Below are 12,254 nucleotides of genomic sequence, written 5' to 3'. Positions count from 1 at the left end.
CTGGATCCAGCCCCTGATGCTCAGGAGGCCCCCCTGCATTGGGGAGCCTGCACTGGCACTCCAGCTCCTCTTCCACCCACCCACAGGGCTAGATGATACAAAATCTACTAGCCTGGGGCCCCCAGGCTCTGGTGTGCAAGGGGAATGTGGGGAGTGTCTTTCTCTTTCTCAGTGAGGGGCTTTTCACTTTGTTTCTCACTTGTGTGTGGCCCCTGACTGATTTTTCTGTGGGTCAGCAGCACCCAACCTAAAAAAGGTTTCCCATCTCTGATTTAGTGGGTCTAATAAGGACTAAAGATGTTAAATTGTGGGTAATCAGCTAATAGTTGATGGGGGGGGGGGGGGAAACTGCAGAGCTGCAGTGGGGTTAGCTTCCAGCCTGGGGAAGAACCCCACTAAGGTTCTGCCTCTTAAATTTATTAAGAACCACCAGGCAGAGGCATAGTGGGTGGGACCAGGTACAAGCTGGGAATCAGCTTATTCCCGGCTTCATCCAGCCCCGCGCTACACCTTGGCCTCTTTTGCCCCCTCCCCCGACAGTGCTGGGGAGAACCAGCTTTTAAGCCAATCTCCCCCCTCCCCCCCCAGCACCAGCTCCTGTCTCCCCCCCCACCCCCGCTGCCTGTCTCTGAAAGAGGCAGCAAGGCAGGAGGGAAACTAGTTACTTCCATCCCTAATACAGACGTGCTAAATCAACTGCTGATCATGCTCCCATCAACTCTGATACTTTACTGGATCACAAGGAGTAAGGGGAGTCGATGAGAGAGTTTCTCCCATCAGTCTTCACGCAGTGGGGATGCTGCAGAAAATCAAACTAAGGTACGTCAACTCCAGCTATGCTGTTCACATAGTTGCAGTTGCCTACTTCATTTTGACTTTGCCCCCTAGTGTAGACCTGTTCTGGATCTAGAACTAGTTCAAAATAAAGATGTTAAATTGCAGTTAATTGACTAGTAGATAGAATTTGTCGACTACTCAACTAGTCGATAGGCACTGCGTTCCTCCTTTGAATGTACAAGAGCCCCAGTGGGACATTTCAAAAGAGGAACGCGGAACTCCGCATGCAGCCTGGGGCCAGCAGGAAGTCCCGCTGACTCCGGGCTGTACGTGGGCATGCACATTTCAATGCAGGCAAGAGTCCCCAGCGGGTGCTTTTGTGCATTTCAAAGCCATGGAGCCCAAGGCCAGCGGGGCACTTCCCAGCTGATCCCGGGTTCTGCAGAGTCCCCAGCTGACCCCCGCAGCACTGCCTCTTTGAAAGCCACTTTGGTGTTTCAAAGGGGCAGCGCTGTCCAGCTGCGCAAGCCGTAGATCAGCTGTGTGTCAGCTGCCCCTTTGAAAACCCGCCTTGGGGTTTCAAAGTGATTGCACAGCTGATCCCCGGCTCAGCTGTGCTGCCGCTTTGAAGTACCCCTTCTGCTTCCCCACTTTGCTGCCTCTGTGTGATAGCGGTAGCAAGGGGGAGGAATCGACTAGTCAACTGACTATCCAATAAGCATTTGCTTATTGGATACTCGACTAGTCCTTAACATCCTTAGTTCAAAATGGATCATCCACATTGTATAATAAACTTATCCCTCATCAACCAGATTTATCCCAACATTCTTCAGCCTGGGGGAGAGGAGATAAGGGTGTGTTGTAATGGGGGTGTTGTTTGTTGGGCTTTTTGTTTTATTTAACTAGATGCCTTTCATCACTTTTACCATCTAGAATTAGTTCACCTATTGACATTTAGCATTTTACTCAGTATTATCACTCTGTTGTATTCTTTGTAAATTCTTGGTTTTGGATTAAAAGGAAAAGTTCAGGTTTCCATTTTCTGATATTGTGAATACTGGAGATATTTAAGAGCAGATTAGATGGACATCTATCAGGGATGATCTAGATCAGTGTTTCTGAAAGTGCTCCGTGAAACTACTTTGAGAAACACATTAACTGGCCGCCCTGGTTTGTTTGTTTACTGGCGCCGCAGCCACTGAGCTTCGCGGCTCCCATTGGCTCCGTTTTGTCCTTTGCAGCCAAGGAGAGCTGCGGGAAGTGGCATGGACTGGGCCACCACTTCCCGCTGCTCCACTTGGCTGCAAAGAACAAAATGGAGCCAATGGGAGCTGCGAGGCTCCGTGGCCACAGCACTAGTAAATAAACAAACCGGGGCGACCAGTTAATATGTTTCTCAAAGTGGTTTTGCGGAGCACTTTCAGAAACACTGATCTAGATGGTACTTGGTCTTGCCATGAGGGCAGGGGACTGGACTTGATGACTCTTCCAGTTCTATGATTGTGAAATGTCAAAAACCTTAATAATATTGTAGTTTTTCTGTTTCCTTAGCATCAAAGCTGAAGGATCATGATTTAATGTCCATCTTTCATTCTGCTGTGGAATTGTATTAATCACTTTTGATTTATATCTTTTCCTGTACAAAAGGTATCTGTGCTCTAGCTGACCTAATTTTTATGCTTGAGAATAGGGCCGGTTTCCCCTCCAGCTCTGTGGGAGGGGGAAGGGGCGCAGTGGTAGCATTCCAACTTTGAAATGTACAAGAGTCTGCACTGGGGCTCTTGTACATTTCAAAGCAGAAGTGCCTGCACAGTGTCTGGAGTCAATGGGGGACTCTGAATGGCCCCAAGCTACACGTGGCACTTTAATCTTTGAAATGAATAGGCGCCCCTGCTGGGGCTCTTATACATTTCAAAGGCAGAACATCACACTAGTTTTTATCAACTAATCCAACAGTCAATGGAAATCCCATCAATCATTTGATTAATTAAAATTTAATATCCCTATTTGAGAATCAGAATGGATAGTAAATTGTTTAATTTACTATTTAGAACATTTCTTACAAGGAGTAGGTCCCAGGAAGGAGACTTGAAGCAGCCTCCCAAACTTAATATGTGGACTAGCTACTAGAGGAAACAGAGCTATGTTGTTAACACGATTCCATTAATATTTACATGATCATTAGGTTCCAGGGTTAACATCCTAGTGGCATGAGTCAGTTCACACTTGGGAGTTTGTCTGCTGAGGAAGATATTGCTTAATTGTTTCAAACCTTGTTTGTTTTTAAAGTTAACTTTGTAACTATGAGGGCTAAAATTGTAAGTGAAAAGTTAAATTCTCGAGCGCAGTTGTATGGCAGGAAGTGACCTCTGTAATAAATGTTGCCCCAATGGAGTACAACTTCACTTTCCAGTGAGATGGTCAACATTTTATAAGAATTCTGTTTTGGGCAGTAATTCAGAAAACTCTTTTCAGAGTGGTGTCTGCCTCAGAGTGACTTCTCTTGAGCCTTCACATCTTGCCTCTGAAAATTAAGTCTTCATTTGGTTGGTGGGTTGATTTAGCATTTTGTCACTTATCACCTATATTCATCTAACTTCATATTTTCTGCAAAATTCTCGTGGTTTTTAAATTAATTCTTCCATATGCATGTCTGGGATTTTGTATCTTGTGCTTGCCAAAAGATGCATATACTTCCATCCTGTTCTTATGCTACCTCTCTTTAGCACAGGGATTCTCACGACCCTTTTCTGTGGGTTCAGAGTTTGGCCACCAGCTCTTGCATGTAGCCGCACTGATGCTTTTCCCTAAAACAATTAACTTTAGCCGGGGGGGAAGCACATATGTACATCCAAATCATGGTAATTTATTTATAGGGCTTTTTGCCAACTCAATAATAAAAATATTACTGTGGAAAGTGATCTTTCTGTGGTATATCGCTTTTCTGAGCGAGTCCCAAGACAAATTCTCCCCCAGCTAGAGGTTAGGAATCTGAGGTAGAAGAAGTAGGGTATAGTGAGAGAGATGTGGGTGATGGAGGCAGTGGAGGGGTGGTTGAGGTTCAAGAAGCAAGTGGCATCCAGGGGTGATGGGCCGGGAGGCATGGATGCAGGGCCAAGAGAAAGGAAGGTGGATCTCTGTAGTTGTGTGGCTAGAACCAGGTGTTGACAGCAGTTCATGCCACCAGAGTTCCTAAGTCCTGCTGCTGGAGACCACTCTCTCTGCCACAGGGCTGAAGCCTGAGCCTTATTGCCCTTCCCCTCTTTCCAAGTAGAGAACTCAGCATACTTCTGCAGTGTTGTGCCCCACCAGTCTCCACAGTGTGTGCAGGGCTTGCACATCCAGGACAGAGGATGGAGAGCCCAATGGTTTTCCACCCCACCCATCACTGCTCAGGAAGCTGCCATGGCCACAGGGAAAACCTCTGGTGGCTTCATGTGGTTATGATGACTGCATTTGAGACATGCTACTACTAAGCATTACACTGTTTCCTCTGCTACTACCTTTCTCTCCTTGAAACCACTACTTCACTTTTTAAAAAGAAAATTTATTTTCTGGAGAAAATCTCCATGTAAATGTGACTTAAGTCCTCAGGTATATGGCTCTTGTCCTTGATTTGCCCATTACATATTTGACAACACTAAATAGAAATGCAAGAAACTTCAGCAGAAATCGTCAGTATTCTGATACACGTTATTTGTAGCTTCATGAGTGATTTTATAATAGCAATTGGAAATGAGGCCAGATTCTTTAAGGAAAGTCTGTTTTCCAGCTAAAATTAAAAATGCAACAGCACTTTAGTTAGGACAGCAATTATCCAATGTAAATACAGAAATACACAGCAGAAATTAGTAAGAGTCTCACACTTTCATAGCATTGGGACACTTTTGTCCTAGTCCTAATGGTGTCAACTACCTCCTCTTCTAAAGTTGAGTAAACAGCATTCCTTTAGCTGCTGGAGCTTAATTTCATGGAAAAGCAGTGTTAGGAAAGTATTTGGTTTATTTAGAGTTTTACTGAAGCTTAAAGTCCCTTAAAGTGTAACTCTGCTGTGAGAAATGAGTATGTAAAAATTACCGTTTTTCCTGATTTTGCATTAAAAAAAGTCTTAGATAACCAGTGCACATGTATAGCCCGTATTGTTAATGAACAGCACTTGTAATGAAGTGTTAATGAACTGCAGCTGATGACGCTGAGCAGTAAGTATGCTACAACCCTTATTGATTGTATATAACCCCTTTGAAGCACACCATTTTACCATTTATTTATTCCTTTAGTAGCTTTAACTTGTACTGAATTTTTAAAAAGTATTTAAAACTTCTTAACTTTTTAAACATGCCTAAGCGCAAATCCTACACAGCCGATTTTTAAATTATGTGATGTGACATATGCAAAGGACAATGGAAACGGAGCAGCAGGGAGAAAATATTCTGTCAACAAAAAGTCTGTTTGGGAGTGGAGAAAGGAAGAAGCAGAGATTGAGGAAATTACACCCTAAGAAAAGAGAGTGCTGCAGAAAGAAAGCCAAGTGGCCAAATCTAGAAGAAAACCTGTTGAAGTGGGTTCGTGCGCAGAGAGAGAACAAACGGGCGGTGTCCACGATAGCCATACAGCTCAAGGCTCAACTTTTGGCTATGGAACAGAAAATTTAAGGTTTTAATGGGGGCCCAGGAAATTGGGTGTACAAATTTATGCAGAGAAACAATGTCAGTTTGCGCACGGACATCTGTTGACCAAGGGCTTCCTGATGAATGGGAAAAGAAAATGGATGATTTTAAACCTTTGTACATAAAGAAATTAACCAGCTGGGCTTGAAACCAAACAATGTTATTAACATGGATGAGGTGCCCATGTCATTTGATATACCCACTACTTGGTCTGTGGCGGAAACTGGATCAAAAACAGTATAGCAACCACCGGTCATGAATGCACCTGTTTTACTGTAGTGTTGGCACACACGGCAAATGGTGGTAAATTAAAACCAATGGTGATTTTTAAGAGGGTAATGATGCCTAGAGAAAAACTGCTGGCTGGTGTTTGTGTGGTTTGTAACAAAAAGGGCTGGATGAACACATGTTATGAAGACGTGGACAGACAGCTGCTTTCAAGCACAAAAAGTTTTTTGGTTTTTTTTTTGTTTTTTTTTTTTTAAATCCTAAATCTCTGCTGCTTTTAGATTCCTTGGCTGCCTATAAAGAAACTTCAGTTCAGAAACACATCAACTCCGTGGGTGCGCATATTGCCGTAATTCCAGGTGGACTGACCTGCAACTTGCTACTCCTTAATGTGGCTGCCAACCACGTGTTCAAGTGCTTCCTCCAAGAGGAATGGGACAATTGGATGACAAATGGGGAACACACTTTCACTCCAGCAGGTCGACAGTGCCATGCAACTTATATGGAAGTTTGTAAATGGGTTTTGGCTGCTCGGGACAGAATAAAAGAGGCTACTATTCAGAATGGGTTCTGTAAATGTGAAATTCTTCCCGACATTGACTCGTCTAGCTCCGAATCTGACTCCGACAGCGATTCTGATTCGGCACCACAGACCTCAACTGTCACCATAACCAAGGCTAGGCGAGCTTCGGATTGAACGGATTTTTTCAAGACCGCGACAATGCAAAAGTTTTGATGGTTTTGAAAACTCAGATACTGTGGAGGAGGATGCTACCGCTGATTCTAGTGATGCAGAAGGAATGAACTTATGTATTTTATGACAGTGTGAGCAGATGGCTTTTTAAAAACTGTTTTACCATATATCTATTCTTTTATTATTAGTTTCACATTAAAGTTTTAACTTTTAATGTATTTTAACATCACTGCCACTATTATTAAATTAAAATATGCTGCTTTTATCAAGTAAGAGTCAGTCTTGTCTTCCTGTAATTTCAATAAAAAAGAACTTGTATAACACACGGATAAGTATAGCCCCCGGGGCAGGGATTGTAAAACGTTTCATAACGCACAGGTTATATACGCTAAAAGATGGTAAGTATTCCTGGCAATTCACTGTTAGCAAAGTCAAGAGAGTGAGCTGGATTCTATACCTGCCTATGCATCAATAAAATTGTTAACCAACTTTGAGTTAGTTAAACTTGAGCTAAGCAACCGAAGGTGTATAATACAGTTGTTATACACAGGGGTGGCCTGTGGATGTAGGCAACCTCGGCAGTTTCCTAGGGAACCGCGTTTAACTCGACGCCCAATGATGACGTCACGCCATTGAGGGCTATGGAGGCAGGGGTGCCGATCACACATTCTGCCTAGAGCATCAGTTGCTGGCAGGTCTCCTCTAGCCGCTCCTGATTATACAGCATAATGTGTCCTGTAGAATACTTATCACTGTTGGTAAAGTATGCAAAAAGAAAGAACCCAGTCTGGAACACAAATCCCAGGTTGAGTTTGCAGGGCTGACTTGAAGGAAAATATATATTCTACTTATTATTGCACACTTGTTTTACAGATAGTTTGAAACTGAGAGTCTCAGTTTAAGTGTGTAAAGTGGTATTTCTGTTAATTAAACTTCCTAACCATATTGCCTATTTGAGTGATCTGACTATAGACCTTTACCATATTAACATAAATCACATTTTTACTGGTGGGGGTGGGGGGAGAAAAATGTCTTTTTAAATTACTTCATTTCAAAGACTTTTTTTGAAAGGCATAGACCTTTATTTAACAGCCAGCTGGTGATCCTTAGTTAAGCATGGCTCACATAGGGATGCTGACTTAGAAATCCAGAAGAAAAAAATTCACCACCCACAAGATTTTTTCATGCTTTTAGAAACTGCAGAGGTGGAGGCAAGATTTTTGGGCCTCTGGTTTCTGTGATGGAAACATTTAACTGAATAATGAAGATGTTTCCAATCCATGAGATGGGGATTTTTCATCATTTCAGTAAGGGCAATTACAATATGAAGTGGAACAAAGCTTTAATACAAAAAAGTTTTTAAAAAAATCATTTGGTATTGACCTTTTGATATAAAATTGAGTTTTCTAAATATATTGGATGTGAGCTTCAGTCTCTTATATTGCTACTTTGGGAAAAGGTAGGAGAGTTCACATGTCACAATAACTGGTCTAAACTAGTCTTTTAGCTTTGCTTTTAATCTTTACATGGACCTCAGCTTCCTTACCACTTCTCCTTTTATTTCCATTCGTATGTTTGGATGTTATAGTACATGATCTCTATATTTGAGACAGAAGAGCATTCAGTTCTGTTGGTTTTATAAATAAGATGCTGGGGTGCAAGAGAGCATCAGGGAGGTAAGCAGTGGGCTCTGTGTTGGTTATTTGCTTGGCTCAGAATAATTAATCGATTTTACTTTATTTTCCAATGGACCTATTTTGTATTTCTTTTTTTTTAATCATTAATATAATTAAAGGATTGGTCAACCGCTGAATGATAGGATTTTTAATAAACGTGAAATATCAATTTGATTTTTTTTTTAAATGTTTTACTGCAATATTCGCTAGGGATATTAGAATTTAACAGATAAGCTGATGCTTACTGGTTAATGATGCTTACTGGTTAATGTTATCAGTTAAACTCTGCTCCACTCCAGGGAGGCGGCTTCACTATGGCACTGAAGCTGTCTCTGCAGGAGCAGAGCCACCAGTCCTTGTCTGCCCAGCTCCTGGGGAGGTGACTTCGCTGCAGCAGCAAAGCCTCCCTGGGCTTGACCCTGTAGGGAAGCTTATTTAAGCTTTATACAACAGAGCCTGCAGTGTATGTAAGCCTAAGCTTTTTTAGCAGTTGCACAGTTACTTTATTAAACAACTTCTAATTTCCCTAGGATTCACTGACACTTCAGTAAAACCACTTGTCTGACGCAGCTGTCAACTTCCTGCAACTGAAATAATTTCTTGTCTTAAAAAATAAGCCTTCTAAAGAAGAAAGCAGATCTCATGCATCTTTTGAACCAAATTAAGTACAGTACACTGAAGATGCCTCCTATCGCTTTCTGTGCTATGGAGTCTTTGAATGCCAAACAGAGGTCTCAGCTGTCCCAGTTTAGGTTACACTGTATTAGGATTGGCTGTGGAAGTGTACTCCCTCCTCCCTCTCTTGGCTTTCACTGGGGGAAAGCATGAGTTAGAGATTAAATGTAGAAGCTGTCACCAGGCTTCTCCAGTGCAGCTGGCACCATGGATGTGCTTCAGAGTAGCTCCTGCTAGCTCTGTAAGCCCTCCACTCTGCCACCTCTCACTATGTTTCCTCTGATAAGATTTTGAGTACAACAATCCAAGAAGAATTCCCTGTCCTCACCAATTTATACTGCTTTTCCCAAGTTTTTGCCTCTTGATTGTTGGAAAGAATCTTTTAATATTGACCACAAAAAAAACCCAGAAGTTGGGATACGAAATTGCTATAGAAAAAATTTAATGTATTGAGCAAAACTATAATGCACAGTACACAAGAAATTGGCTAAGAAAACTGGCATACTCAGAGGAAACAGAGTAAGATCAGAATTGTCTACCATGCCTGTGGGAAGGATTGAATGTCCATCCTCTCCCTCTTTCCCCAGGGACAGCAACCACAAGTGCCAGGTGTGCAGGGTGACAGTGGTGGGCTTGTCAGCATATGCCAAGCACATCTCCAGCCAGCTGCACAAAGACAATATTGATGCCCACGATAAAGAGGAAGATGAAGGGAAAGAAGAGGCTGATGAAGAATACTTTGACAAGGAACTCATTCAATTAATTAAACAAAGGAAGGAACAGAACCAGTGAGTATTCTTTTTCTCTTAAATTACATGGTGGAATGCCTTTAAAGCTGTTGTGGGTATGGAGAAATGCTGCCAACATAGTATATGTGTGTCAAGTGCAGTCTTATGCTCAGTATACTGGTTGCACAGTTTATGGCAACTGTGTGTAGGATGCAGTTTTTGTGTCTAAACCCAAACATTTATCATTTTCAATTCTGATCATTGGGAAGCTTACTGTAGTGCTTGTAAAATGAAACCCAGCCTAGCCCACGGCAGAGGTGAAACAGTTTCACTTCTAGCGTCAAAAGGGTGTGAGCTGGAATTCCTTGTGTACTTGCTTATTAAGGATTCAAGAGCACTCAGCATCTATATGCAAATATTTTGTATTGTTTGTTATAAGCATACAGATGAATAAAATGTTCCAATAATTCTAGCAGCAATATAACTTTTTTCCCTGAAAAATTAGCTTCTACCTGTTGTTGGGTATAATTTGATGCTTGTATTTTACAATTCTGATCTCTCAAATGAATTAGACTTTTTTTTTTTTTTTTTTTTTGCATCAATATGTCCTCCTAAAATGGCACTGAATTTTAAATGAATTGTCTTTTTGTTTAGCATTAGCTAACTGTTACTGTTCAGTGTGAATAGTTAAAGTTATGCTGCATAGGGTAATTAAAGTTGTGTTTTGGCATTTAGCCTGCATCTGACACTGCTCAGTGTCCGTGTACATTGCTAATGGCATGATGATTTTGCTATATATGGTTTTAAGAACATATTACTGTAACACTATTAGGGGGCATAGGTTTTTCCTTTTTTAACTTTATTTTGTGTTCGGGGACCCTGACCACATACAATTTGAGCTCTCCTTTTATCTGACCAAGAGCATATAAAAAGGATGTCCATTGCCCATGCTGTCTAGATACTTTGGATACCAGCCAGGACTTTGAAGATTTTTAGGCTTTCACCACCCATCCCTTCATTTTAGTCAATGACTGTGCTGCATAGTACCAACTTTTGTGCTATAACGCTCAACGTTTTAGAGCTATTAATTCCTTGGCTCCACTGGTTAGAGGAATAAGGTCTGCATTTAATGTTCTTGGCCCACTTTAAATGTTGTAAAGTCTCTCTGTTAGAAATAGCTTTGGGGAGGCACCAAAAGCAAATGTTAAGTTAATGATGTCCAAAGCAAAACTATTTCCCTCCAAACAGAATTAGTTGTCAGCTATTTGACTCAAAGGGTGCCTCTACACATCAAGGTTCAACTCAAGATAAGGTACGCAAATTGAGCTATGTCAATTGCTGCATAGCTTATTTCAAAAGAGCTTGTCGAAATTGGGAGTATCCACACCACACTTATTTTGAAATAGATTGCTCTTCCTCTGACTTCCCTTACTCCTTGTACAATGAGGGTTACAGGAGTCGGAGTAAGAAAACCTCAGGTTGACAATATTTCAGCATTATTTCAAAATAACTGCCTGCTGTGTGGACGTGGACTGTAATTTCGAAATAATGCTAGTTATTTCAAAATAATGTTGCTGTGTAGACAAACCCAAAGATGCTGTCATTAGACACCATTACTGTTCTGGCCTCTCTGTATTAGAGCTCACTTTCCCTTATGCAGTAATCCCTATGACAAGTTCACATCCATTTCTCACAGGAGGCAGTATTCATTTTCATGCATATCGAAAGCTTTAAAAAGGGAGACGGAATGTTAAGTTTTCAGTTCATCCACGACCAGGTGTTGTGGAGGCAAATGCTTTGACATGAAATTTCCCCATCCTGCCCTTCCTATGACTTACAAAGATCCATTTGCCCTTAAGCCAGTTAGCAAGGATCTTTCACTTAAACTGCATTTTTTGCAGGATAAGTAGTACTTGTGTTGAGATTGCTGATTCTAGTAAGAACTGCAGCACCAGTATTAACGCAGCATTTGTCTTTGAATGCTGCATGTCTTATAGATCTGCTTTGTGTTCTTGACGTTCTGTCAAACCCAAATATAATCATTGGTTGCCTATTAGCTATTGCCCTTTGGTAGTCTGCTACTACTCCAGGGAAGGTCTTTCTAGTCCTCCTATTGTACATTTCAAGGACATGTTAAGACCTGTTTTCAAAATTAAGCCAAATGTTTTTGTCTTGTGTCTGAAACCAAACTTGTTAGGTCTTTAATACCTAATTGTCTTACAGGGACTCTAGAAATCAAGAAATAGTCTTGTTGTTACTTTCTTTCTTCAGCAATTTGAATAACTACTTTCCTCAACCTAACTTTCTTTCTAATCTTTACCAGTTCATCCCCCTAGCAATACCCAGCACTTACAGGATACATTATCAAGATCTTTTTAATGATTGTTAGGTAAAAGGAGAATGACTTTACCAAATTGCTCTACTCAAATTGCTCAGTCACACTTTGAGAGATATGAGTTGGGAAAAGAAAATAGAGAACAGCTTGCCTTTTGCTTTAAAATAAGAACATAAGAATGGCCATACTGGGTCAGACCAAGGTCCATCCAGCCCAGTATCCTGTCTGCCGACAGTGGCTAATGCCAGGTGTCCCAGAGAGAGTGAACCGAATGATCAAGCGATCTCTCTCCTGCCATCCATCTCCACCCTCTGACAAACAGAAGCTAGGGGCATCATTCCATACCCAGACTGGCTAATAGCCATTAATGGACATAACCTCCATGAATTTATCTAGTTCTCTTTTAAACCCTGTTATAGTTCTTCACAACCTCCTCAGGCAAGGAGTTCCACAGATTGACTATGCTCTGTGTGA

General features: G+C 41.5%; 1 protein-coding gene across 3 annotated transcripts in view; it reads left to right on the top strand.

The window, feature by feature from the left end:
* The window catches only part of ZNF106 (zinc finger protein 106), an 80,158-nt gene that overhangs the window by 18,296 nt on the left and 49,608 nt on the right, over nucleotides 1–12,254 (top strand). For 2 of the 3 annotated variants that reach the window (XM_075927230.1, XM_075927229.1), the window contains exon 4: nucleotides 9,305–9,505. The exons of the other annotated variant lie outside the window; for it this stretch is intronic. In XM_075927230.1, the coding sequence (XP_075783345.1) occupies nucleotides 9,305–9,505 (201 nt within the window). The remainder of the gene's footprint in view (nucleotides 1–9,304; nucleotides 9,506–12,254) is intronic. 3 annotated transcript variants of the gene reach the window in all.

The sequence above is a fragment of the Pelodiscus sinensis genome, chromosome 4 (assembly GCF_049634645.1).
Source record: "Pelodiscus sinensis isolate JC-2024 chromosome 4, ASM4963464v1, whole genome shotgun sequence".
NCBI classification, from domain to species: Eukaryota; Metazoa; Chordata; order Testudines; family Trionychidae; genus Pelodiscus; species Pelodiscus sinensis.
The sequence above is the reverse complement of the archived record's forward strand: the minus strand, read 5'-3'. Positions and strand labels throughout refer to the sequence as shown.